We start from the raw sequence: 26,531 nt of genomic DNA, 5'->3' as shown, positions 1-26,531 counted from the left end.
AAAAAAATCAGAGCATAAACAAGGTCATCCTTGCACAATAACTGCTTAAGTGTGTTTGGTCAGGATTTGAACTGGTGGCCAGCTGTAGCCAGGGAATATATTTCCTTCTCCTGCTGTAATGCTACACATAGTGACTCCTCATAGTGTTCCTGAGCTTCTTTTTGTTTCACGTCAGTGCTGGAAGCTTGGTAATGTGGTATAAGAACAATTGAATGATTTTAACTCTGTCTGTTATTCATTATCACATATGTTGCATCAGAATGCAAATCAGACTTGCATAAATCAGAATAAAAAAATGGCACTTCCAGTATTGCATTCTGTGTGACTCAGATTAAAAGAAATTAGTTTTTTTACCTCAGACAGAGAGCAGGTGCTTCTGATCATGATGGTAACAGGTTTTTTCAGTGAAGAATAGGGATGGGCAAACATGAGTATTCAATGCTAGAGATCTTTAACTGAACTGCCCAAGTGCAGTCATTGTCTGGGGAGGAAAGCTGTTTCTTTCTAGTTCAAGAAGAAAAAGGCAATCTATTTCTTGAACGCTCATGACTTAGTACTCACCATAATTGCAAACAAGTGGGTTTTGGTGCACTGAACTACCAGGAAAGGTTTTGAAACTAGTTTTCCTCCTGGCTATTGACTGAATAAAAAATAAAAACAACCAAAAAAATTGAGAGGACTTTCTCTATCAAGTTAAATTTTGTCTGGAGTCATCAGTGGGTCTTAGTCTGTCTCTTAAATCATGCTCTCAAACTTTGAGGACATTCTGCTTGTGAGGCTCAGTAGTTTCTGAAAAAGTCAGAAAAATACCTTTTTTCAAAAGACCTTCCTGACAAAACATTTTGCTGTCCTTCAGTGCCACACAATTACATGGAAATCATGGGCTTGTCTGTTCACTGCAGGTTGCAATACCCTCACTGGGTTTTTTTGTGGGAACCAGCAGCACAGCTTCACGTGAGCTCAAGGCCTTTGTGTAGTAGCTCTTTCTGCTCCCCAGCCCTCTCTGTGGGCTTGACCATTCACATCCCTCCCAGTCCGAATTTTCAAAGATACTTTGGTGTCTCAGTGAGGAAAGGGCTGAGTTCTGCTAAGCCTGCTGTATCATTCATCAACATTCAGTGTCAGAAGGAGCAAAGTAAGCATGAATGGAGGAAGGAAAGAAGAAAGACTTTAAGGTTATTTCTTTCACCAACATGGCTTAAACATTACCTTTTCAGAAAGTTAGAAAGTTTTTGGCTTATCTCCAGCTTGACTCACCATTTACCACCTGACAGCAATTCAGTCTGGAATCCCACACAGAGCATCAGGTTCAGAAGCATTTGGGAAATACACCAGAGATATAAGGATGCCCAAAATATCTGCTTGAACAGAAAAACAGAGCTTCTGTCATGAAGTCTCTCCCACCAGAGTCCAAATCGCCATCATTAGACATTCTTCATGAGGAGACCTGCCTGAACAGTTACCTTTAATCACCCTGATGCCTACAACTCTTCTTCTGTGAAGGCTTTCACAACTTCATCACATCAGGCTATGAACTCTCAGAATCAGTCCTTTTCCTTCCAAAATATGTTATTGAGGTTTAGCTCAGCAGGTGGTTTTAGGTAGTTCCTGGATGGCAGACTCAGAAAAGTAGAATTCTGCTACGGCAGTCTTTCAAGTGAGTTGAGCAGAAGCACAAACTTTGTTACTTGATTCCTTGATAGCCCATGAAAAAAAACATGATGACAATACCACTGACTTCTCCAACCTTTTAACTTGGTTAGTTGTGTCCAAATGGACAACTGAGACATCTAGTGCAGGTGAAAGGTTGTCAGAAGGATAACTACACTATGAGGAGGCAGTCACAAGAGTACTCGCCTGGACACAGAATGAAAATACTGTGGGATATTTTTCAACAGGATTTTGAACATATAGTTTTCTATGTGCTCCTCCAAATACTGTAAAACAATGTTCTTCTTTGATGGTGAATTTTAAAAAGTGCCATTTATTTAATGGATGTATTTTTGAAATTGCAGATGTTGGTAGAAGGATGCTGTGGTCTAAGTGGATAGGTCTGAACTTGGGTAGAAATCTATTAGGAATTAATCCAAAAGTACTTCGCACGTACATCTTACTATTCTACTTGCAGATTATTTTTCTGTCTGGGCTTTTCTATTAGAAATCAGTCCACGGGCTTTCCTATTAGAAGTCCACTTGGAAGCCCTCTTGGAAGAGGAGATTGTGATGAGACCCTTATTCTTTCGCTCCTTGCAGAGATGTCTTGTGTTAATTATCCAAGAAAAGAGTGTGTTTCATTTGCAGCATAGGGATTGTGAAATGTTTCTGGGAATATGATACTGTGTTTGAAAAGTAGTAAGTGTTGTGAAATAAGTGTGAAAGACTGTTACAGTTTGGGAGATGAATAGAGTGCTGTTCTGGAGAGCCAGAAGTGGCCTGGATCAGTGCATCTATGGAAGTACAGGCAGACAAACTTTAATACACAGACAATTGTCTCATTTATAGACAGGCTTTCTGATGTGCTTCTGATTCCTCTGTATATGTTTAACAGATCCTGGTCTCTGGCAAGTATTAAAAAAAAAAAAATAAAGAAAAGGCCTTAATTGGTGGCCAGTCTTAGAGCTCCACAGGATGCATGTTTTTATAATGAACTGTGCCTTGGCTACCACACAGAGAGTTTGCTGGGTTCCTCAAGAGGTAAATTGTGGCCCATAACATTTTGTAGCTTTGGCTGTAACATGAATTTTTTTGTTTCTGAGATTCACAGGGAGGTCTGTAAACCCACATATGCATCCCATTGCGGCAAATGAGTGTACATGGTATTGTTTATTGGATTGTTTTTCAGGCCATATCTCTATAGGGAGCCCAAAGAATAAAATAAACCTTCCTCATGTACTCATTTTTACTGTTATTGTTATAAAGAGTAATAATTCACATGGCAGTAGTGCTGTGAGTTATTATTAGTGCCATGTGTCTGAGTCACAGGCCTTGTGGTAGGTTTGGCATAAATACCACTGAGAACTGCTATGAGACTTTGAGTGTAGAATAAAAGGAAGCAGGATGAGTGCAGGCTGGAAAGGGATGTTTTTCTTTGGAAGATGTTAAGTTAGACATATATTTTGTTGTTCTAACTTTTCCTCTCAGCAAAAGGAATGAAGTTTTCTGTTTGATTCTCAGAGTTTATTGAGCCTTTCAGCAGAAACCAAGCTTGCAAATGCTGGCAATTCTGTGAGTGGCCCTAAAATGTGCAGATGGTATATGTCACCTAGGAAGCAGTGTTTGCTGCTGGGTATTAGTGTCACTAATATTAGTGTTGGACTCCTTTGTTTGTTGGCTGTTAGTCCTAGAGGTAATTTGGAGTTGTGGGTTTCACTCTATTGTCCAAAAATCCATGTGGATTCCTTATGTGGGAAGAATCTGTATTAGTGGATCAGTAATACTGGCTGATACTCTCTGCGTCTGTCTCTTTTTCATGTACTGGCACACATGCAAACAGGAGGATGATATTTCTAAAAGATCTATGGCAGTAGAGGAAAATAATTTCTGTACAATTTGAAAAGTATGTATATGTATTTTTTCAACAAATGTTCCATATGAAGGCCTGAAGATTCAGTTCAACTGACTTATTTGTGTTTATGCGTTTCCAGTAGAATGAGATAAAAGTCAGAAGTTTTGTTGCAAGTTGAGGATTGATTGTGCTAGGAGTTCTTTTCTCAGTTCCAGTGTAGCTGTACTGCACGGTTTCTCAGATCTTCCATAGTTGTAGGGATCCGACTGAGATGCCTGTTGTGCTTCTAGTGTTTCATGTGCTCTTGATTTTAATCTGTGTGTATGTGCAACTGTATCTTTTGCTTATCCCTCATTTGCTTGCTTTCTCTGCTACACATTGCTGTGGCTGAGAGCTGAGCATGGTTTCAAATGCTGGAGCTAGAACTAATCTTTTACTTCTGCAGCTGTCTTACAGTCCTCCTGAATTAGCAGGATTATTGTTTGAGGACGTCAGACAATCAAATCCCAAACCTTCCCTGAAGCCACAAAAGATAAAGGCTGAGACTTGAACTGTGGGGAAAAAAAAAAAAACATGAGAAAAGACTGAAAACTAAGATGACTGAAAATAAAAGCATCTTATCTTTATACATAATTTTCCTAATGCTTCTCAATGAAAGGTAATCTCAGACTTTGCTAAATTAACGGGATCACATTATGTGAGGAAAGCAAACGTGGGATTTTGGACAGTTTGGGCAGTAAGTGCACAGGGGAGTCTAAAGCCAAAGGAGGAGGCATCTGAGCAGTGTCTGGGTAGGCGTAGCAGGAAAGTGGCTGTTGTCCTGTCACCAGCACTGGGCAAACCTGTTGAAACTGTAAAAAGATTCTTGTGAGTGTTTTTTATTCTTGTGATTCTAGGCAGAGTCCAGAGATCTCCGGCCCAACAACAACTGGTTTTGGCTGTGGAAGAACAGAAGAAAGTGTATCCTGGTCTAGGATTAGGTCATATAGCTATTGGAAAACAGCCAGCAGACTGGGGAAAGAAGCCTCCCAAAAGCAATTTTTAACTACCTACATCAGCCCTGTGATTCTGACTCTGCTCTGGCAGAATATGTCTTGAAAGTCTTCTTATACCAAATTTGAGCTTGGGACCTGTAAGTGCTGCTGTGTTTTGAGTACTGAGCATAGAGTATGGTCAAGCATATTTTAAAATGACAGTAGAAAGGATGGGAACAATGCATGTGTTTTCATCTGGGCCTACAGGGCATTATTCATTGCCTTTGGAATCCACATGTAGTTTGTTGTGTGATGTAGGCTATCTGGTCCATTTCTGCTGCAAATAAATCAATGGGGTTGAGAGCCAGAGATGTATTTGTTTATTTTCTGGTTTACATTGTCATAGAGGAGAAGTTAAAAAGGCTGAGAAAGAAGCAGAGCAACTTGAGAAAATCTTGTCTGAATTGTTTTAGAGAGGAACACATGCCCACACCCACATACGCATGCACACGTCCCAAAAAGACCAGCAAAACTTTCCCCTTACTTATGCAAAAATGTTGTTTTTCAATGATAGCATTTCCATTACTGATGCTTCAGTGGAATTGTCAGGATCTGGTATCATTCTGTAGAAAAAAACCTCTTTTGAGAATGTGTCTTTCAAAAGGTCACAGTCTCAGTTGAAAAGATTTCTACAGTACAATTCTGGTATTTACCTGTGCAACTCCAGCCAATAATGACAGCAGAATGAATTGCTTATTTTATGTATTGTTTGTTCAAGTTTGAGAGAGGTAAATTGTAAAATATTGATGATTCAGTCCAGAATTCATTCATAAATTTGTTTGTAAACCATTCTCTGGCTACACAAAAGCTTGTTAGAGGTTTATGAGTCAAATACACCTCTCTTTTAAAGAACTCTTAAGTCCATTGGAGTTCTGTCAGGACTGCTTATGTAATAATATTTAGTATCTTCTATTTCTTCCCATTATTAGTTTTTGAATTTTTAGTATTCTTAGATTAGTAAGAGTCATGCTGAGTAGTAGCTGAAGATGCTCTGTATATTTTGTGTTTATGTAAACTTCTTTAGTAAAATATTTTATTGTGCAGAACCATGAGCATGAGGAACATATGTCATTTGCAGACAACATTTCAATTATCTGTACAAGAAGTATTTTCTTATTCTTTTGCATGTTTCCCTAAGTATCACCATATCATATAGTGTCATGTAAAAAGTATTGGAAGTCCTAAGGGAACAAACAACTGAATTCTTAGAAAAGCTGAACATCTGTGCCCTTTTTTAATATTTAAAAGGGTGTTCATGGTTTCTGAATTCCTGGGAGGTACATTACAAGGATTTCAAAACTTGCAAGTCTTAGAGAGAAAACTTTAACACCCTGTGGACAAAAGAAGATAGTGGAACTTTAACAGAAGGAAAATAAGTCCCTTTATTATTATAGCAATATACTTCCTCTCACCTGCTTGGTTCCAAAGAAAGTTTTGCTGAAATTTTTTCTTCACCTAACTAGCTCAATTCTTTTTTATTTTGGCCTTTCTTTTTAGTGCTATGCATACTGCATTCAAATCTAAAAGGCTGACTGCTGCTTTTAAGACAAAACAAAATGCTTTTATTGCAAAAAGTGTTGTATTTCAAAACAGCAAAACCAATCTCTTTGCAGATAAAGAATGGTTTTGATGGAAGGTCTAATTCTTGTTAGTTTGAAATAAAACCAGTAATTTTTTCAACCGTCAAAACCTGTTTTTTACAGAAATAGTTTACAAAGTAAGAATCCACACATATCCACACATATCAAAATGGTGTGAAATGAAAATATTAAATGAATAATTTTTAGGCTGAAACCATATCCTTTGAACTCATGGATGAGTTGTACACTAAGATATTTTCTTTTTGCAGGCAGACAAAAGTGTATTTCTCAAGAATGGTTTCTACAATGGATGCTTCTAAAAAAAGTGGTTGCTTCTTGCAGGAGGATCTAAGACCTATGGCAGTACAAGGTCAGCCCAAAAGCCCAGCCTGCCCCAAAGTTAGTCTGGGACAAGAAGGATTAGTCTGACATGAGAGAGGTGTGCACATGTTCTGCACTGACATCCCTGAGGGGTATCTCAGGCTGATGTTACAGCTTCAAGGAAATAGAAACCTGGAGCATGAAAGGTACAATGGGGAGAAGCAGCCCTTTGGGCTGCAAAAGGAATGAAGAAGCACTCAACCAAGAAAGCCTCTTTTTCTATTGAAAAACCTCCTGCAAAGACAGCATCTGAGCAGCAGATGAAGATTTCCTTCTTGGTGGAGGGTTTTAATTTTCCAGACCCTTGGCTTTTTTGATTATGTGACTGACTTTCAGAAGAAAATAATGATCAATAGCAGATTCCTGGCAAGAGGAGTAAGAGAAGGCTGGAAATTAGGAATATCTCCTTGACATACAGTCTGGTTCTGAGCTGCAGGTGGTATTCTTCTATTAAAAAATGAGGGACTAAACATCCCTACATACATTTATCCAGCCATTTCTGGTGCCTCTCTAAAACATTTCTGATTTCCTGTTTTTTGTGGCATCTAGGAGGACTTGAGCAAAGCATTTGACACTGTGCCACATAACATTCTTGTTTCTGAAGTGGAGAGACATGGTTTTTCTAAACTGGAGATATGTTTGGCCCAGAACCCAGCTGTTTCCAGGGCTGCATCCAGAACCCCATGTGCAGCAGGGCAGGGAGAGGATTCTGCCCCTCTGTTCTGCTGAGACCCACATGGAGCACTGCATCCAGCCCTGGGCTCCCAGCATAATAGGGATGTGAACCTCCTGACTTGGGTGAAAAAGTGTTTAGTTTCCTTCCAGCTTGTTTTGAAGTTCCCTACTTCTTTTGCTAGGGCAAAGAGGTAGGAACTCTCCAGACTGTGCCACTTGCTGATTCCCCATGTTGTCTGTTTTCTAGCCTTTTAGGTTCTTATTACACACAGCCTTTCTCTGAAAAATTTTAAACTTGTTCATTTGCCACCAGCTTCAGAAGCACTTTAAAGTATTCAGAAACCCTTGTCATTTCATCAGATCACTTGCCCAATAGAAAAATCCTGGAAATTACCAGAGTTTTTATGCTGGTCTTTGTCTAAGCAGTTTACCGAGTTACTGGTTTTGTATCAGATTTGATTTGGTTTTTACTGAGTATGTCCTGCCAAGGAGTATTTGTTTGTCTTGCAGGATTTTGCTTTTACTGCAGTGGTCTTTTTGCACAACTTGTATTTCACAGGATAGGTCATGTCTCTGCAGCTCTGAGAGAGAAGTTAATTTTCTGCCTGTAAGCTTTAGTGTCTTGAGTGCACATGTAGATTTGATGATATATAGGTGTATGCACTGTACCTCTCATATCAGTGGGAATGGATTTCAGTCAGAGTTCAGGCTTGAAGGAGGGATTTACATGACATTCAGAGCTAACTCAAATGCTTTGTGCTTTTAAACTGACCTGAATCCAGTGCTGAATCAGATCAGCCTTTGTTATGTATGAGAGGGAACTGGAATTCATAGTAGATTTGTAAAAAAATTTGTGGTGGTGTGCCAGATGCAGTCCTGAAAGCACATCGTTCTCCCTTCTCAGGCTGACAGAAATAACCAGGAAAGTCAAGTGATTGGCATGTGCTTTGCCCCAGGTCAGAAGGAGTTTAGCACATCTGTGGTGATTGCCAGTTACCATCATGCTGGTTCCCAGAGTGGCACGTGCTGAGCATGAGACTGTACTTCATCCTGCAACTCCTGGATCTCAGTTTGAATCATGTTTTTATAGTTTCATTTTATTTCTTCTCCCCTCTCCTTCCACATCCCAGTTCACACTTTCAGTCCTTTTCTAAACAGAGACTAGTTTGTAGTGCAGAGTAACCTTTTTGGTGTAATGTGTCACTCACCACAGCTGGCCTCAGGTAGGACTGAATTTTCCTGTTTTGTAAGGTATTTGGTTTTGATAAGCTCCCTCCCCCTTCATTCCTCCCTGGGGACAGCACAACAAGCTGCAGCTTGAGCATGGCTCTCAGGCTGTCACAAGGCTGTGCAGAGCAAATGGGGCAGCTGCTTGCGCACACCACCCTGGATACAAGGGCAGTGTGTTTCAAGTGGCAGTTGTTGAGCAGAATCTGTGACTCCTCATGGATTCGTTAGAAGGTTCTTCCATGTCACTGTGCTACTCCTTTGGTACTAGCAAGGCACATTCTAGAAAGACACTGGAAACCTGGTAGGAAAAAAGAGGCAGAGGGCATCGGTACAGGCTGCCTTTGAGGTCACCTTGAAATGACACTTATGTTAAGTGATGTAATGACCCTTCCATGACATGGTGAAATTCATTCTTAAATCCTGTCTGTGCTGTGAAGCTTCATGAGTTTGGAAAAAAGAGATGCAGAATTCACCTCTTGGAACAACCTATGATAACAAATGCAGACCTAAAATATCCTCTCTGCTTCTGACACCACTTCTTGGTTTTGGGCTGAACATAGTGAAGAGAGGAGAAGAGCATCGGCAGGTGAGTCAGTCTGATGTTGCCTCACAAATTTCTTTTTCAATCAGGCAAAATAATTTCTGTGCTGAGGAAGAAGTTTGCTATGACCTTCTCTTGCTCTGCTCTTGAGAGGAGTAAGGTTCCTGACAGATTTGCATCCAGTGGAAAATGGGATAATTGCGCTCTCTTCCATCTATCTGCACACGTTGTGGCAGCTGTCATCATTTGTATCTCTGCTTTCTGGCTGTTGACTGGGGGTCCTGTAGGTCACAGTAATACAAACAATTCTTGTCAATAGAAACAAAGCCACTTGTCATTTGATCAAATGCATTTGCATTTAGTTATTCCCTAATAAAGTTTGAACTCTGCAGTATTAACATTGTCATGCTCACTGGCTTGAAATTAGTTTTAGAATATAAGTGAGCAGGAAGCCAAAACAACCATGGTGCTTTCTGTCTCTGTGATTAGACATCATGGTGTTAAATCTTTACTCTTCAGCATTAGATAGGCTTTAAATCATCAAACCTAACCTGTTTTGCAAACTGTGAAAATGTACTGGCTTCCAAATCAGAGCTTCAAAACTTCTCATTCAAAGTGTCAGATGAGATTTGAAATGCTGAGAAGTAAAAAATATTTTTATATAGTTAGTTTGCATTTTCATGAAAGGCAGTTTTAATATTAACAAGATAAAAATCCCCAGTTAGTATCATGTAAGCCCCCTGGATACAGTGCTTTCTGAACAAATGTGATTAGAAAAATTAGAGTGAGATATTTCAAGAGTATTTTCCATAAAGAAAACAGCTGTTGCTCTTTCTTACTCTCACAAACTGTCTTTGGAGGAATTGGGCAAACTCTTTGTTTTGTCTGAGAACAGTAACATTTGCCTGAGTTGTTTTTTGATCCCAAATGAAGTAAAAACTTGATAATCTCACCCTTTTTGGACTGAAGTCGAAGTAAGCCTCTTGCTCTCGAAAAATGATGGGGCTTTTATTACTTTCTTCTCCACTAGTTACTATTAAAGCTTCCAATATAAAAACAGGGGAGGAAGGGAAAGGGGAAAGTATAAATATCAGGAATAGTAAAAACTCATAAAAGAGATGTTATTATTCACCAAAGAGTATCCTTCAAGCTGGATAGCAAAGTTGATTGATTTTCAAATTTATATTTAGCTTGCCATTATATTTACCCTGAGACAGAGCTTGAGACCTTATTACTTTTTCATAGTCCTTGCTTGATGCAGTGCAAGTGTGACCTAGCTGACTTTTGCAGGTGGAAACTCATCTGGGCATACTTAATTCTCAAGGTAACCTCTTCAACTGATGTTAACTTGCTGTGTGCCTGGTGAGGCACCATGCACCCAGGCTGTGTTGGTGGGCTGTCACCTCAGTGCCTTTGGACAGACCAGGCAGCCCAAAGAGCTGTGACCTTGTCTTCCTCAAAGACTCAGGGGACTCAGCAGCAACTGAGCAATGAGGAAATACTGAAAGAAGGAGCCTCAGATCTTCAGAGTGCTCTGGACTTCAGGCAGTCCTTGGTGGTCTGTCTCAGCTTCAGTGTGAAAATCACACTGGTAAATAGAAGGAGGGTTGAAACTGTGATTGAGTTAATGAATTTTTAATTAACTGTGCCATGTCATCTGCCTTCTGCATGCTCAGCGTGTGGTAAGCACACCTTGTTTCAGCTTACTAGAACCAGTGCTGAGGGCTGTGTAAAATTTATTAAATACTATCTTTGCTTTATGTCAAGACCATGAAAATCTCCAGTTGCTAGTACTCTAGTGGGCAAAAAAAGTTTTACCCTGTTGGAATTTAATGGTGTGTCTGAGCTTTAAGTGCGGCAAAGAAGGACAGTTTTGGCTTGTGTAGATCCAGTGGGACATATTTCAAAAAGTATAAAGTGAGAATGTGGAAAGGAGCTAGACAACATGAAGTGACTGCTGCTGATTACAGTTAAAGAGGTAGGAGCTTCATGTTCTTCATGAACTGCTGGATTTCAAAGCTGCAGAGATGCTACCTAATGAGGCTCAAAGAAACTCAAATGGCCAGGCAATTATCATCATTTGTGGATCTTCTATAATGAGAAAAGAAGATGTGCTATTTCTACAGTGCAAATACAGCTGCAGTAACAGGGCAAGTAAATGTAGGAGTAAGATACCTGGACTGTTTATTTTCAAGGAAAATCACAAAATAGAAGAAGTAATGAATGTTTTTAGGATGGACAATAAAGACAGTAGTGGAGGATGCCATGACCTGAATGAAGCATGAACAAAGATGTCTTTTAAAATTATGTACTCAAAGTTGTACATTTTCAAGTGAACATGCTGCAGTCTCTACAGAAAATTAATTTCACAGAGAATTTCCTTCAGTAGAAATGAATGTACCTAGGCTGCTTCAGATTCTGTGTGAGATGCAAAGCTTAGAATGAGTTCAAAGTTCATCGAAGGGACACCTGGTTCATAGTTATTTAATGAACTGTATCTGTGGCACAGCAGAGGGGCAAATGAATGCATATTTTGGATTGTTTGCTTCTCTTACATGTTTTTATGACAGCTGGGGGATTTTAATGTCTTAGCTGCTTAAGACTTATCCTAGATAACCTTCATCCAGAAAGAGTGAATAGAAAAATGAAGCCGAATAGCATCATCAAGCTGGTGCTATAACCCAGACGACTGATTCTCTGCCAAGTCTCTCTGAGTGATCGTGTATCTAAAATAGTTGTATGATAGCTGACAGACATGGCCCTAGAGGCTTGACTTCCCTCCTTGCCTGAGGGTTTGCTCCCAGCCAGAAAGACCATCTCTGAAGTATCCTGAACTGATGTCTGTTCCTTAGGAACCTGGGAACTGGAGGATGTCAGGCAATCTTTTCCTCTCCAGATGCCTTATTTTCTTCCACAGAAATCCATCTTGTGGTACATTTGACTATTTCTTTCTCCCTGTTTTCTGTGTCTGAACTTTTTGAGCTCGCATTGTCCATGGCATAACTCTGCACTTCTGGCCAGTTTTCTGTAAGTTCCTAAAATATTATAGCAAATGTGACAAAAGCATTTAAAATCTCATGGAAGGATAGTATTCTGATTTGTTACTTATTTTGTCCTAAAAATAAGATGGGTTTTTTTTCAGACCAAAGCTCTGTTAAACCACAATGGTGTGTTTCAGCATCACAACACTTTCTTCACTTAGTTGTGCTGAAAACATAGGTTTTTTATGCAGAAGTGTGTAAGAGTGGATGGTGTTCATAAAAATCTTCCATCAAATTACTCAATACCTAAAACCCCCAACCTTTTTCTGTTCTGGGCAACACCATGGTATATTTTTTTTTCTAGCTCTGTCTGAGGGTGTAGTGAAAAATCTCCTCAGGATACTAGGTTTTTCTTTTGGCTGAAATAGGAACAAGGTTTTTCTTTTGGCTGAAATAGGAACAGATGAGAAATTAAAAAAGAAAAATCCCTGTGGATAAAAGAAGGGACATAGAGAAAGGACTAAGGGATGAGCTAAAATAAATTTAATGTGTGTAATGTTAACAGATCATTTACTTCACCAGCTCAGTTTAGATTATTTGCAGCTGCAGTTCTCTGGTAATGCATGTTTCATATGCTACATTTTTTTCTTTAATGGTTGTATTCAAACCTAGTTTCTCTTACCAGGTTTTGCAGTTATAATAAACACCTGGAGCAAGGTACCTAAAAGTATAACCCAAATCTTGTCCTCTTTTTTCATATTGCTTCTAAAAGTCACTGTATTTTCAGATTCTGTCACTGTCTGATTGTCAAAATATATTGTATGAAATTTGTTGTCAGAAATACTGTTTGGTTTCAGGGAGTTACTCGCTGTTCTCACTACAGATGTTATTTTTTTGACATTATTGTCAACATACTATTATTGTAACTTTGGACTGCAGATTGTTGTTTTTTTCCTCCCTTTTTCTCCTAACAAACACCCACTAATTCCAGGCCCTGCTCTCTGGGGTAGTATTGCAATTTCAAAACCATAGTCAAGGGTAAAACTGTTCTTTCTCTTCCCACAGGATTCAGCTTCAGCTTCCCACGTGGAACTGATTGGAAAAAATATGCCAGAAAATGTATTTTGACAAACTCCCAAGCTTTTGACCGAAAGAAATATGTGAAAAATATGTGCTTTCCACTGGAAAATGCAGATTCTACTGAAAATCAAAGCAGTTGGTTGAAAACTTTTAAGTCAGAGGTGTTCCAGGATTGTGAGTGTCCTTTTGGCCAGTGAGGTGCAATGTAGGAAATGTGATATGTTCAGGGAGCTGTTTGTGTCAAAATAATGAGGCACATTAATTAAAAATCCCATTAAATGATGCGGCAGCACTCCCAAATACAGTATGGTAAACATTTGCAGCCACAGCATGTCATAATTTGAGGGTAAAGAGTGAGATTGGAAAGAGGGGAGAACAGCAGTTTATAAAATATACTATGGTAGATTAGTAGATTTTCACCTGTAGGCTTGGGAAACACATACTCCCCTGGAGAAACACACACACACACACACACACACACACTCTCCACCCCTATTTTCTGCCTATGTCTGTTGCTGTGTTACATGGTAGCTTTTCATAAGAAAGTTCAGATCAGGAAAACTTCTCTGCAGTCTTTTTTTTTTTTTTTTTCAGTGGCGGTAACTAAACCCTTTCATTAATGTAAATATGAATGGCTTTTTTCTGATGAGGCTTTCATAACTGCCCTCCTTTGTGTATCCTGAGGCTGTGTGAATGCTCTCAAGAGCAGGTGAAGTTCAGAAAAATGCTTATATTGTATTTACATAGCTTGAAATCTGATGGAATTGAAATGAAAAATTCTTGCTGTTATATTTGTGAGTCAGAAAAGAACAGCTATGAACCAAAACTAAAGATGTATTTAATCAGAAAAGGGAATTTTGCCAGTCCTCAGTGCTTTGAAGTAAGTTTAATGTGAAGATTGGTCTTTTTTTTCTTGGTCTCCGTGTCAGCTTTTAATTTCTTGGTGGATAGCCTGTGCAGGGTGAAAGTGCAAATGCAGAGCAGGCATTCAGTAAGTGGTGGAAGTATCTGGAAGCTTTTGGAATGCCCCTATGTGCTGGAAATGGGCATTTACAGTCACATTCATATAATGAAGTTTTGCTTTTTTCCCTGCTCCATACAGCTTGGATATACAGCTGAATTTTGACATGCAAGCATTGATGCGGGAGCTTGAAGTTACCACTGATAGGCTTACTTCACCTTTTATAGGATTGTCTGGACTTTCTTGCTGCAGATAGACCTTGACAGAATAATCCAGCAACCATTGCCACTTGCTCTAAAAATCAGGGTCTGCAAATGAATATACACTTCCTGTTCCCAACTGGCTTAAACCCCCATAAAATAATAAAATAATCCAGTCACAAATTACAAATATCCAGGAAAGATTGAAACCTGTGGAAGGAAAAGGAATGGGCAAGGATTTGTGGAGGTGTGTTGGTTCCCTGAACAGCATGAGGAAAGTCACATCACAGATTTCCTGGTCTGACCACTGTTGATGCATTCTTGCTGTATGGATTCACTCTTGCATGAACGTGGATAAAACGGCTGCTCCTGTAGTGTGACTCTGGTCCTATGCCTTGATTTATGATTTAAAAAGAAATATGAGCATTTTTTGTGCGTTGTTAATAATCAGAAGTCGCAGTTTCTTTTTTCTTAAAAATGAAACAAAACCCATACAGGCAGTAGCTGTAATCCCAGATGAACAAACTCATGTGACTATGAGTCCTGCATCTTTGATAAACACAGCTTCGAACCAGCACCAACCTCTGGCTTTAAAACTTTGACTTCCATTGGAATGAAAGAGTTTCTGATCTTCAGAACTGTTGGGTAAACTGTGAAATGACAGTCACAGTTATTTATTTGCACAAGTTTGCTGCAGGATGTATTGGCCCTGTGGCAATGTGTGTGGAGGCAGAAGGTGTCTCGCTGAGCTGCCCCTTGTCTCCTTGAGCCCATGGTTGTTTTATAGTTTTATAAGAGTGCTTTTCTTCCATTCATATGATTTCCTTCATATCCTTAACCTCATACTGGCTTTCCCAACCATCCAGAGCAACTCTAAGGCTTTGGAATATTTAGAAAGATTCAAAAAAAAATTTGTATGCCATTCTATGTTTGAATACAGCAGCTGCAGGAACAGACTGTTACTGCGCTTTTCCTCCTCTTCTAGAATAGACTAAGAGAGGTGGACTGACCACAGCAGAGAAGTGAAGAGGAAACACAACCATAAGACTGGAATACCCATCCCCGGTGTGGTCTGGGTTGTCAGTAGATCCATTGCTTTTAGACTTAGTACTGCTCCATATATCTTGACATGGAAGGGCAGTGCATGGTTTTGCAATGTTTGCAGTCCCTGCCGAAATGCTGAGACACAATGGACCGAGGCCATGCCTGGTTGGAAGTGTGTCCTGGATCATGGCAGAGTGAGTGTAGAAGGATCCTGTGCAGTCCAGATGGGTATCAAGGGCCCTGTAGGCAAAGCAGGGAGGCTGATACAGAAGTTTCAGCATGTGAAATGTTGCAGCCTTTTTAGCTGATACACTGGATGATCTTAATAGCTTGCTAATTCACAAAAAGCTTATTGCTTCCATTGTAGTGTTGGCCTGGGGTCCAGTGAGGGTTTATAGTCTGAGGCCCACTTGGACCACACAGTGGTCCATCATCTGATGGGTTGGGTAATTGATTTTAGGACTGCAGCTGGGAACAGAATTTTGATTTGGCACTTATGAAACAGCTTCTATTCCAGTCTTGTTCTCTGGGGAATGGATGCAAAGCACCAGAAGAACAAGATGCAGCTCTTCCTTGTGCATCATGTTTGTCAAATCAGCTTTTGACCTTTTACTGGCTTTGTAAAAATATGAGAGTCTTTGACTCAGTTTCAGGTTATTAGGAAGGAGATATTTTTTCTTTTTCCCTTTGGACTGTAATGACTGTGAGGTGTAAAACAGCCTAGATGCATGCAGCAGAATAAGTACTGAAAACCTGTTGTGTTCATATTTCTCAGTGTAATGACTGGCTTGTGAGGAAAGCTCAGGGTTGGTGGTATGAAGAGTATATTTATTTTTGTCTTCTAGTACTGAACAGAAGAGATTAACTCTTTTGTGCTTATTTTCAGACTGGGTATTTCCATCTGCCCCATGGAGATTACTTCATTGAGCCCATTAAAAATCATCCACAGAAGGAGGGAACACCACATCCCCATATTATCTATGGTGCAAACAACCTTCAAAATGCTTTAAGGAGAAGACGGGCCAACCCGATGGAAAAGGAACAAGCATGTGGACTGAATGGTACTATTTTTGCTGGATTTCAGCCTATTTGCTTTCTGTATCTTTTTAAGAAGCTTTTTTTCCAGTGGTGTGTGCCTCTCCTTCTGCCAGGCTTTTTAAAATTCTGTAAGAAAAGATTATGCAAAATGAGGTAATCTCAATCAAAACACCACAGGAGCCACCCATCTGTGTTCCTTCTGAAAAATTAAATCCTCCTTATGACTACTGGGATATGTTTTTCCAGCCATTGATCCTTTCTACCCCTCAGTTTTTCTCCAACCAGAGCAATTCAGGGAGTTTGAAACTTGAATTCTTGAGGAGTTCTGGGATAAAAAGATTTGCATTCAGCATTATTTTTAATAAAATATTCTCATTCCATGTTAGTTCTGTCTTCAACATAAAATAACTCCTGTCTAGTCCATGGTTTAAATTTAGGATTTCTAGATTTTCTGTGATTGTTAGCAGATAATTTAAAGAGTTTTATTTAGTTGTCCTGAAAGTGAAGTACAGGGCATCAAGAGCAAGATCTTTTAAGTAGAAGTAAAAATAGCTTGAATATTGGTGCAGTAATACTCACAATCATGTCTTTTGTGAAAACAAACTAGTACACTATGCTGGAAGGGAAGACTATATCTAGAGGGTAGTTGACATCTTATAATTACAAAAGTAATTCCTTTATTTAGTAAAATAATTTCCTTGATTTATTTCACACTAAGAATGTTCAGATTTTGTGTTAGTTTTCTGAGGCCTTGAATCTGAGTCTGCACTAAACTTTAGAAAAGCATAGTATCGGTAGGGATGAATCATTAATTACTTACGTGACTTAAGGCCTGAGTTATGTACAAATAAAGCTGCAGAATACACAGGAATGTGTTTCTGTCTTTCACAGGTCGGTGGTTTAAGAGTAGTAGGTTCCTTTCCAGGGACTGGAAATGAAAGGAGGAATGTAGGACTTTTTAATTCCTAAACATAACTGCTGGTGAAGTTTTACTGCTGTGTAATATGGATTGGTAAATTAAAGAAGCAAAGAGCAGCTTGACCCCCCCTATATTTCTGGTCATAGACCTGAATTGCACTTCTTGCTTGCTGGCAAGTTAGTGCAAAATGCTAACAGGGGAAAAACATGAGAAAGCTGATGGGAGAGTTACTCAATCTTCTGTGATACTGGGAAGGTAAAGGGGAAGCCATAGGAATTAATATGAATGATGCTCCATTTTATTATTCATGAAGTGAAAATATATATCTACTTAATAGAAAATAACCTTGGATTTGAAAAAAAACAGGAGTGTCTAAAAGTGATGTTTATGTTGGTGTCAGTTCCAGATAGATCCCTGAATTTTCATTCCCTCTGATGGCTACTGGGCTAGACAAGAGAAATTAGTTTAGATTTGCCTGTGAAGAATGAGGAGGTTGTTCTTGCCTACTGTCTTCCCAGTTTCTTTTATGGCTGAAATAACATATGGAAGAAATAACATCTGCATGCAGTAACTCTAAGTGTGGAGAGAAGATAGGAGCTCCTCAGGAGCATGCTGTGTCCTTGCTTTGTGTGGTCTGCTTATTTTCTTTCTACCTCTCTCTGTTTGCCCCTTCTATTGTACTTCAAAGTCATGCAGAATGAGACAGAAAAAGACTGGCTGTACCTGGACATTGTATAAACTAGATTAACTTCCATGCATCACTTAGATTAGCTAAGTCTGCTCTAATAGACTTATCAATCTAAACTCCGTGTCTGATGTTATTCCTTCCAAAGTGACAGAATTAGTTCTGGTCTTAGTATGTTCATGATATTGCAAGCAAACAAAGATAGTGCCTTTTGAACTAACAAAGTAGTCAGCTATAATTTATGCTTCTTTTTTAACGATTAGCCTTTAGAGGTAATAACTGCTTTTGACCAAAGCATAATCTTTGCTGTCATAAAAGTTGAAGAATCAGTGTGAAGAAGTGTATGAGGGTAAAACCATTTCTTTCATGTCCCTTTGTGTGACAGCATATAGCAATCACAGAATCCTCAAAAGACCTTATCGTTTCTGTTGTGTGCTATGTGTCCTGGGCTGCATCCAGAGCCCCGTGAGCAGCAGGGGAGGGAGGGGATTCTGCCCCTCTGCTCTGCTCTGCTGAGACCCACCTGGAGCACTGCATCCAGCCCTGGGCTCCCAGCATGGGATGGACAGGGACCTGCTGGAGTCAGCCCAGAGGAGGCCACCAAGATGATCAGAGGGATGGAGCATTTTTCACCCTGGAGAAAAAAAGGCTTTGGAGTGAACTAATTATGGCCTTCCAGTACCAGAAGGGAGCCTGAAAGAAGGATGGAGAGAGACTTTTTACAAGGGCTTGGAATGATAGGAAAAGGAGAAATGGCTTTAAATTGAAAGAGAGTAGATTTAGATAAGATATTAGCAAAAAAATCTTTATCTTGAGGGTGATGAAGCTCTGGAGCAAGTTGCCTAGGGAAATTGTGAATGCACCATCCCTGGCAGTGTTCAAGGCCAGGCTGGATGAAGCTCTGAGCAACCTGGGCTAGTGGAAAATATCCCTGCCCATGGCAGGGAGTTGAAACTAGATGATCTTTCAGGTCCCTTCCAAACCAAGCCATTCTGTGTTTTTTATCTAATTTCTGAGTAGCCAGCCTTTCAACGGGGATAGAAGAAAGAAGGAATTCAGTATTATCTTCTATTGATAATACACATTGTCAGAGCAGTTGCTCTTGTTAGGAATGAAATACAGAAGAAAAAGGGAAAGTGATACAATTCTTGCTTTCTGTATGCTTCTGTGCTAATTTCACTACTTAGGCTTTGGTGAATACCTTGTGCACAAATAAATTTTAAAGGTAGCGAGTTGACTCTGCCACCTTTTCAGGATTTCATGTATTTCATGCTTTTGAGGAAGGTGCCAGAAATCTTGTACACCCATATGACATCACAGATAACTTAGAATAATGCCTTTTGGGATCAATTCAAGGCAAAGCATTTTCAATTTGCAGTTCACAGTTAATTGTAAAAACTATTTATATTTTATAGGTTAAATTCCATTTTGTGTTTTCAACCCTCAGCAACGCTGTTGCATATTGTATGTCTTACAGGAACTGGTGTTCAAATATTTCAACCTTGTGTGCATAGATTCATCATGCAAAGTGTCTGCATTTGTTTATTTTAGCTCTGAGTTTGTCAAGCTTTTTAAAATTAAGCTAAGATGCTTGAGTTATTTCTGTGACTTACACTTGCTGTGTATTCCGGTTAAAGTGTAGTGGTGATTTTTCTTGAAGAAGTTGAATCACCTTGATGCTTATGAGTCAGTGCACAGAGTTGAGTGGTGATAATGAAATCTTTTAGTCAGAAACTAATCTGCCTATCAGGCAAGGAATATAAAGACTAGTTGTACAGACAAAATCAAAGTAAAGGAATTACTGCCGGGGGAGTAGGTAGAGGATGCTGATCTGTGCAGTCTTTTTCCAGGTTTGGGTTTTTTAATGCAAGGTCCGTGTCTCTTGGAAGAAGCCTTGTGCAACAACAACGTTTACAACTTTTACTGTGACAACAACTGCATGGATATCCAGGGTTCAACCTGCTTGTTCCCTATCCTTCCTACATGCAATAATGTTTTACAATCAGTGACTTCTCTGTAATCTTGCAATGATTACATTAATTACTTTATAATTGATACTATCTCTAACAGTTTCAGATACTTGGAGAAAAATCATCACAGTAAATGATGTAAATTAAAACTTCTGTTTGTGCTGCACACTTCCATTGCTGCTCAGGCAGATGCCAGCTGACTCAGTCATTAGCTGCATCCAAAACTCGAGTTACTGATCTTGAAACTAGCATAACAATACTGGACTCTTCCAGCACCTGTCTCACTATACCATTTGAAATGTGTGTGAGAAGTAGCAGAAAAGATAAATGAAAAGTGTCCCTGTGCCTTATAAAAAACCTCTCTCATCCTTTGTGCTCACAATAGAGGAAACTGAGGATCTGGGAATTTGTTTTATTCTTCCAAATAGGTGATTTTCAAAACTTGACAGTGCTTTGAAATACAATGTAAGGGAAGAGAAATTGTCCTACCTTGTTACAGAAAAAGAAGTGATCTCCCATTTCTGCTACTTGTTTTCATGCAGCCTGTCACAAGGTATTGTTTTTGTTTGTGAGCTTTAAAATAAGAGAAATTTTGAGAAATTTGTGAGAAAATGCTGTGTTGTAGTGAAGCTCTTCCTAAGTGCTATGAGAAGGGGACAAGTACAAACAGATGGACTAATTTTTCATGAGATGGAGAGAAGGACAGGTTGCTGTTGTTCAGAGGGTGAGGGCAGTTAAGTTCATTCAGATGCAACCCAGTGATTTCTACAGAAGGCTGTGAAATGTAACTAAGGTGTGAAAGGTTTAGGTTATTAAAATAGGTCTCAGAGAATATTTAATTGGTGCCTAAGGTGTACAAAAAATTGTTGTAAATTTTACCCTCATTTTGGCATTGAAGTATTTGATAGATCTGAAGTTAGGATTAGTTTGAGTTTGACATGGGCCTCCAACTCCTTGTCTGCAGAGAAGTTAAAACTGATTTTTTTGCATTTGGAGGAATTTTGCTCCAAAATTGTGACTGTAATGGGATAAAGCTGGAGTGGAAGAAAGAAGAGGCTGGCTGCTGTGTGAAAAGATGGGGAGGGAAGGGGGAGTTAAAGGAGCAGAGCAACATAGTCTGTGCAAAACTGTTTTTTAACAGTTTTGCCATAAGCACTCAAAATTTATGTATTTTGAGTGATGATGGCATAATTAATTTAACAGAAATTTAGAATGCCATTAAGCTGTTTCAGAAAATTACTGCCTGTTGTACTTCCTATGTCTGACTGTAGGACTTTATTCAATCATGGTCTTGCTTTTTGATTATTAACTTGATACTGTCAAAAGCTTCTCTTCAGTTTTTATGCTTGCAAAGTGTAAAGGATGAACTAGTAATACTGGCTTTTGACCCTGAGATCTTTAATTTAATCACTTGAAAGAAGGAGGGGGAAAAAACTCAAGGGCAGTATTTTATTCTTGAGTGATAACCTATTTTCTTTTGTTTTAGCAGGACATGGTGGCCAAGGTAAGCAGCTTTGCTTGAAATCCTGGTTGTAAGCTCAGAACTTCTGGTAGAGGTTCTGTAGCTTCTGCTGCTTTTAAAGAAAGTTGCTGATATTTTCCCAGTATTGGTTTATTGTATTTAATCACATAAATTATAATTCAGCTTTATTAGCTTGGTTTCTCCATGACACGAAGATGATTATTCAAAGGATGGCACATTGAAATTTTGTAGTGAGGTTAATTCAGCCTCAGTTTAGGGAAGAGCACCTTTCACCCTGTACGGCTTTGCTTCCTACAGCTGGCTCTTCTAAGCTGTTTATGAGATGCTTATCATGAAAGAAAGCACAAAGAGGAACATTCAGTCAGAATGACCTCTATTTTAAAGCAGGAGCAACGAAGCAAACAGCTTGCAGAAGAACACAGAGTATCTCTCATCTCTAAAACAGTTTGCACTGAACTGAAAAAAGTGAGTGCCTGCTTGTGCAGATACCAATATTTAGCATTTCACAGATGGGGAACCTGTGAAATAAAGACATGAGAATTGGTTTATCACAGTAGTCTATGTGACAATTGCTGCTATCAAAACACTTTCCCCCTCCCCAGACAACCTCATGGAATGAAATCAAAAGAGTCTAACTTTCTTTTTGTTTTCAGGAATACATGGGAGTTTTTTTTAGTTGCTCTCAGTACAGGTGGAGGAAAAAGGAATAAAATACTGTATTTTCTGCCATTCTTCCTTCCAGTTAAATGAGTGAGGAGTCAAAGCTAGAGGTTTACCCAAGTGGATCAAAGTTTGTGCTGAGCAAGGGCCTGAGATGGCTCAATGCTGTCAGAGTGCTGGCACCTCCTTTCCCAGTCCCTGATTATTTTCTCTTTTTTTTTTTCCTATTTTCTAATGGAATCTTACTTTCTGTATTTCACTTGCTCCCATTAACTGAAGCAAAGTGAATTCCCTAAGTGCTTGTGTTATGCAGGAGTGGGGAACAAAAATCTGGCAACACAGGATTATTGTTATAAGGTCATAATTGTCACTTGTTGCCACCATATATGCCACCTCACTCAAAGGCTGAATATATTTTAAAGTTCTGTGACAGGCCATTTTCCAAATAATATGAATAGAACCTATAAGGGTGGAGAAGTTTTTCTTCATTGTGATTCACCAGTCTTTCTGTTCAGTCACTGTGCCACTGGAAAGAAATAGCGTTCATACACCATCCTTGCTGTACTGTATTTGCTTTCCTGTAGTTTTAAATGTAGTTCTGTGATCTCTTCCATGTCTTCATTGAAAGTTGTCTTAACTGCTCATCAGGTTGAGGAGTCTCAGTCTGCATCCAGGCTAACTTAATTCAGCCTGCCTAACTGAGTACTGTCTTAGAGAAATATATTGTGCTCTTGCTCTGTACCTGTAGCTTTCCTTATCAATCTGTGTGTGATGCTATTGTGCTTCTTGAGTTTAACAATTGATTTGGTAAACAGATGCCTTGGGAATATGAATGTTGAATTGCTGCAGTATTAATTTGGAGAGCAATAGTAAACTTTAAACTGTTGCATATCACATCCATCCCTTTCTGTTTTGTAGAGTAACAATAGCCTTGAATAAATGTAAACCACATTTCCAGAGGTGAAATAGAAAACTCAGAAAGCTAAGCTGCATTTGGTTAAACGTTTCTAATGCAGGAGTTTGAAAATTTGGTCAGGATACTTGATCCATTAACAGAGTAGTATTGGCAGAGATGTTCAGCCTTCAGTCTAGTTAGGGCCAGATTTCTCACTCATACTAAGCTCCCTGGGAACATTCTAATAAGAAACTATAATTACCTTATTATTTCTGGGCAGATCACAGATTTCCAGTTCTTCTCAGAAGCACTGGACTTGTTCTGTGGGGCCGATGAACTGATATGGGCTCAGTGTCCAAAATTAGTTTCTCTGGAGTTGCATATCCTTGATGAGCCTCCTGTTGTAGATGACCCACTTTAAACAGGTGTCTAAGTTCAGTTTTTCTGCATGAAACACTATATGTCCTTGCTGCTTGCCCACTCCTTACCTGTGGCTGTGTTCTCTATTCCTTGTGTCCCTGAACTTGAATCCATTTTGTGTTTGGGGCAACACCTTTGGAGCAGTTGTACTTCAAAGGCATTAATAATATTCCTCTAAGCATAGGTTTTAGCTTTATGGTTAGTTAGGAATGAGAGGAACTGCATAACTTGGAAGGCTATTTTTTCTATCCACTACTACTTCAGTTAACTTGTAAGCTCCCTCCTTTTTAGGGATAAGTGGGGCCCCATTTGCATTTATCCGACACTATGCACAATTGCTTGGGCTGCACAGATATTTTGCACCCCTGTACTATTTCTGTACTGTCCTGAAATAAACTGTATGTAAATAACAGGCTGGAGAGATGCTATTCACTGAAAGGTCATATACATTATACACATTTGTTTTTTCTATTAAATGGAATTATCCCAAAGAATCCATCTTTATGCAAAAAAAAAAGATGGACAGAAGAAAAGGTATTAAAAATGTTTTCAGTTGCTGCCCTTAAATACTGCACTTGTTTGAAGATTTTGTGGAACTGGTTTTTTTTTTTTTTTTTGCATGTTCAGGTTTGTCCATGAAAGACCATAGGAGAAAATATTGATTTTTTTTCCTCCTGCAATCTCATTTAGACTTACCACTTTTCTTGTCTTGCAAATACTCAACCTAAACTTACTTCAAACAGCAAACAGCATTAATGTGCCTTAGCTGAAAAAAAATTGTTATTCCTGTGCTCTTTAAACAGCAATGAGGTCTTTCTACCCATAAATTAGACTCCTACAGAACGTCTCTTCTGAACTGTTATAATCAATGTCAAGAAATACTGTCCCAAAAATAATTGTTGTGCAAAATAAAAGTCCAAAGCTTTTATGTCCTTTATTAATCTTTCTTGTAAAAAATGTCTTGGTCTAGTATTTTGCTCTTCTTCAGAACAACTTTTGAGTTGAAGCTACAGAGAGAGGTATTTTTATATTTTAAATACCTTTTAAACACAGTTAAAACACAATGTCAGCCTTTTTCCCATTCTGCTAAAGCTGAAATCAGCAGCAAGTTTCTTGCCTGCCCAAATTTTAAAACAAGCTGAATCGAGATCCTTCCTCTCTGATCTGCACTGTTGTTGGTTGAGCCCCCAGTCTGTGTTCCCTTCAGCTCTGTGGAGGTTTTGGATTTGAATCAAAATCTTCTTTTAAATACTGCAGTTTTAGCAAGGGATCATTCCTGTCATTTTCTGTATGATTTGCCTGACATTATTTGCCTGACGTTCTCCAACTAGAAACACTCTCTACTTTATGGTGTTTCCTTTTCAGCATCCCAGTTTCATCTATTGCCCATGGTGAGGTGCTTCTAGGTAGTCAGGTCTTCCTCAGAGTAAAAGGAAGATGATGAGAGAGTTGAAATTTCATCTGTCAGCAAGGTCATGGAAAAAAAGGGCAGTAGAAGAAGGGAGTTTCCTGCAAAGCCTGGACTGGTAACATTGACAGGCAGCTTTATATTGGGGAATTAATTACTAAAGAACCTCTTCCTCAATTTAGGGTTGTAACTTGGTGTTGTTCATCACAGTCTATTTTTTTTTTTTATATTTTTCTCTTCTTAAGCTATAATTAATCATACTGGTTTATGGTGAATGTGAACTGGATGTTTCTTTCCCTCCTTCTGGTCCAATGCATTTACATATCTTTATCATTTACATACCTTTATCACTCCTGTTCCTGGTGAGAATAGGAGTCAGGGAATTTTGGCAAATAAAAACTGAAATTGTCATTAAAAAAATCAAAACAGAGGCTCAATCTGTTGACAGGGCTTTGTTTAATTATCTTTCCGCAGGAATAAAAATGTCAAAGTTCAAACCCAGATCTCAGCAAGCACTTTCAAACTCCTTGGCATTTACGTGTGGAAACCCCAATTGCTCCTGTCTGTGAAGGATTCCGGCATGGTTTTCTGTAGTTAGTGAACACAGGGAGTTCAGTTAATTAAAGCTGGTGTTACTGGTGAAGCTCCAGCCCATGCATGACAGAAATGCAAGTAAATTAATGGGTTTATGACATCCAACAGGTTATAGTGCCTCTGAAAATCAATCTCTAATAAGAAACTGGAATCAAAAGAAAATGTCACCCTCAAAACTTCGGCTAAAATTGAAAACATCCCTGAGCACTGCAGTGATATTCACAAAGAGCTGAGTGGAGCACAGCTCACCTGAAGCTGTGTTATCCCAGCAGGGTAGCTCATGCAAGCTGGTGGCAGGAGTTATTAACCCCTCACCTCAGGGATGCTGTCAGCTGTCTCCCCTGAGATGATGTGAATTATGCTGTTCCTCCCCTTGCTCCTTCTAGGACTGTACAGATGCCTCTGTCAGTTCTCCCCAGCTGCAGGACCGAGTCTGTCGCTGCTCTGCTGCTTCATGTCTGGTGTCTGTGTACGGGTGCCTTTTCAGCGGCTCAGTCAGGCAAATGAAATTGTGTGTGCCAGCTTGGAACGGGAGAACCTCAACAGTCACCTCTCAAAATGTCGTGAAGCTGAAAAATGTTGTCATCAGGACTTGCTTATAAGGATAGAAAATGTTAACAGCAGTATAAGTGTATATAAGGTTCAAGATGTCATATTAGCATAATTCATTTTGGTGACTGACCACTCCTTCCTTTCTTCATGGGGGGAAGTTCTCATTTGCAAGAGCTGTGCTTTAAGTGCTGATGTTTGTGGCAGAGGCACAGCAGGGTTGGGACTGAGCCTGAGCCTTTGAAGGCTGTATTGCTTAATAACATCATCTGATATACAAGACATTTGGCCTCAGCCAGGGACAAGGAGGCCCCTTAAAATGCTAGCATGTGCTTTTTAATTTGAGCAAACTGGTGTGATTGGTGTTTTAAATACAGTGGAAAAATGGAATGGAAAACACAACAGCTGGTCCAGCGAAAGGCCAAATGAACTCTGTTATATAAGCCCAGGGATAAGAAAGTTATAGTATAAGCTGTATTAATGATATCATATCAAACCTTGAAAAAATAGCATTTTGCTTCAAGATTAATTCCAGACTGCCTTTTATCTTTTTTTTTTCTTATTAATCTAAACCAAACTAATTAAAAGTCATTGTTTAACTACCACTTCAAAGACTATTCTGTTCATCTTTCTATAACTGTTTCTCTCTCACATCAGAGGTGTTATACATTAATTTAGTTGGGGTACTTTCCACTTCT

The 26,531-nt window shown here is 39.1% G+C and overlaps 1 protein-coding gene across 1 annotated transcript in view; it reads left to right on the top strand.

Annotated features, from left to right (window-relative positions):
- Nucleotides 1-26,531, top strand: part of ADAMTS12 (ADAM metallopeptidase with thrombospondin type 1 motif 12) — a 147,109-nt gene that overhangs the window by 38,126 nt on the left and 82,452 nt on the right. The window contains exon 3 of the mRNA XM_030257799.4: nucleotides 16,099-16,273. Coding sequence (XP_030113659.4) covers nucleotides 16,099-16,273 — 175 coding nt within the window. The remainder of the gene's footprint in view (nucleotides 1-16,098; nucleotides 16,274-26,531) is intronic.

Source organism: Taeniopygia guttata, chromosome Z (assembly GCF_048771995.1).
Source record: "Taeniopygia guttata chromosome Z, bTaeGut7.mat, whole genome shotgun sequence".
Lineage (NCBI taxonomy): Eukaryota > Metazoa > Chordata > Aves > Passeriformes > Estrildidae > Taeniopygia > Taeniopygia guttata.
This window is presented reverse-complemented; position numbering and strand designations above follow the sequence as displayed.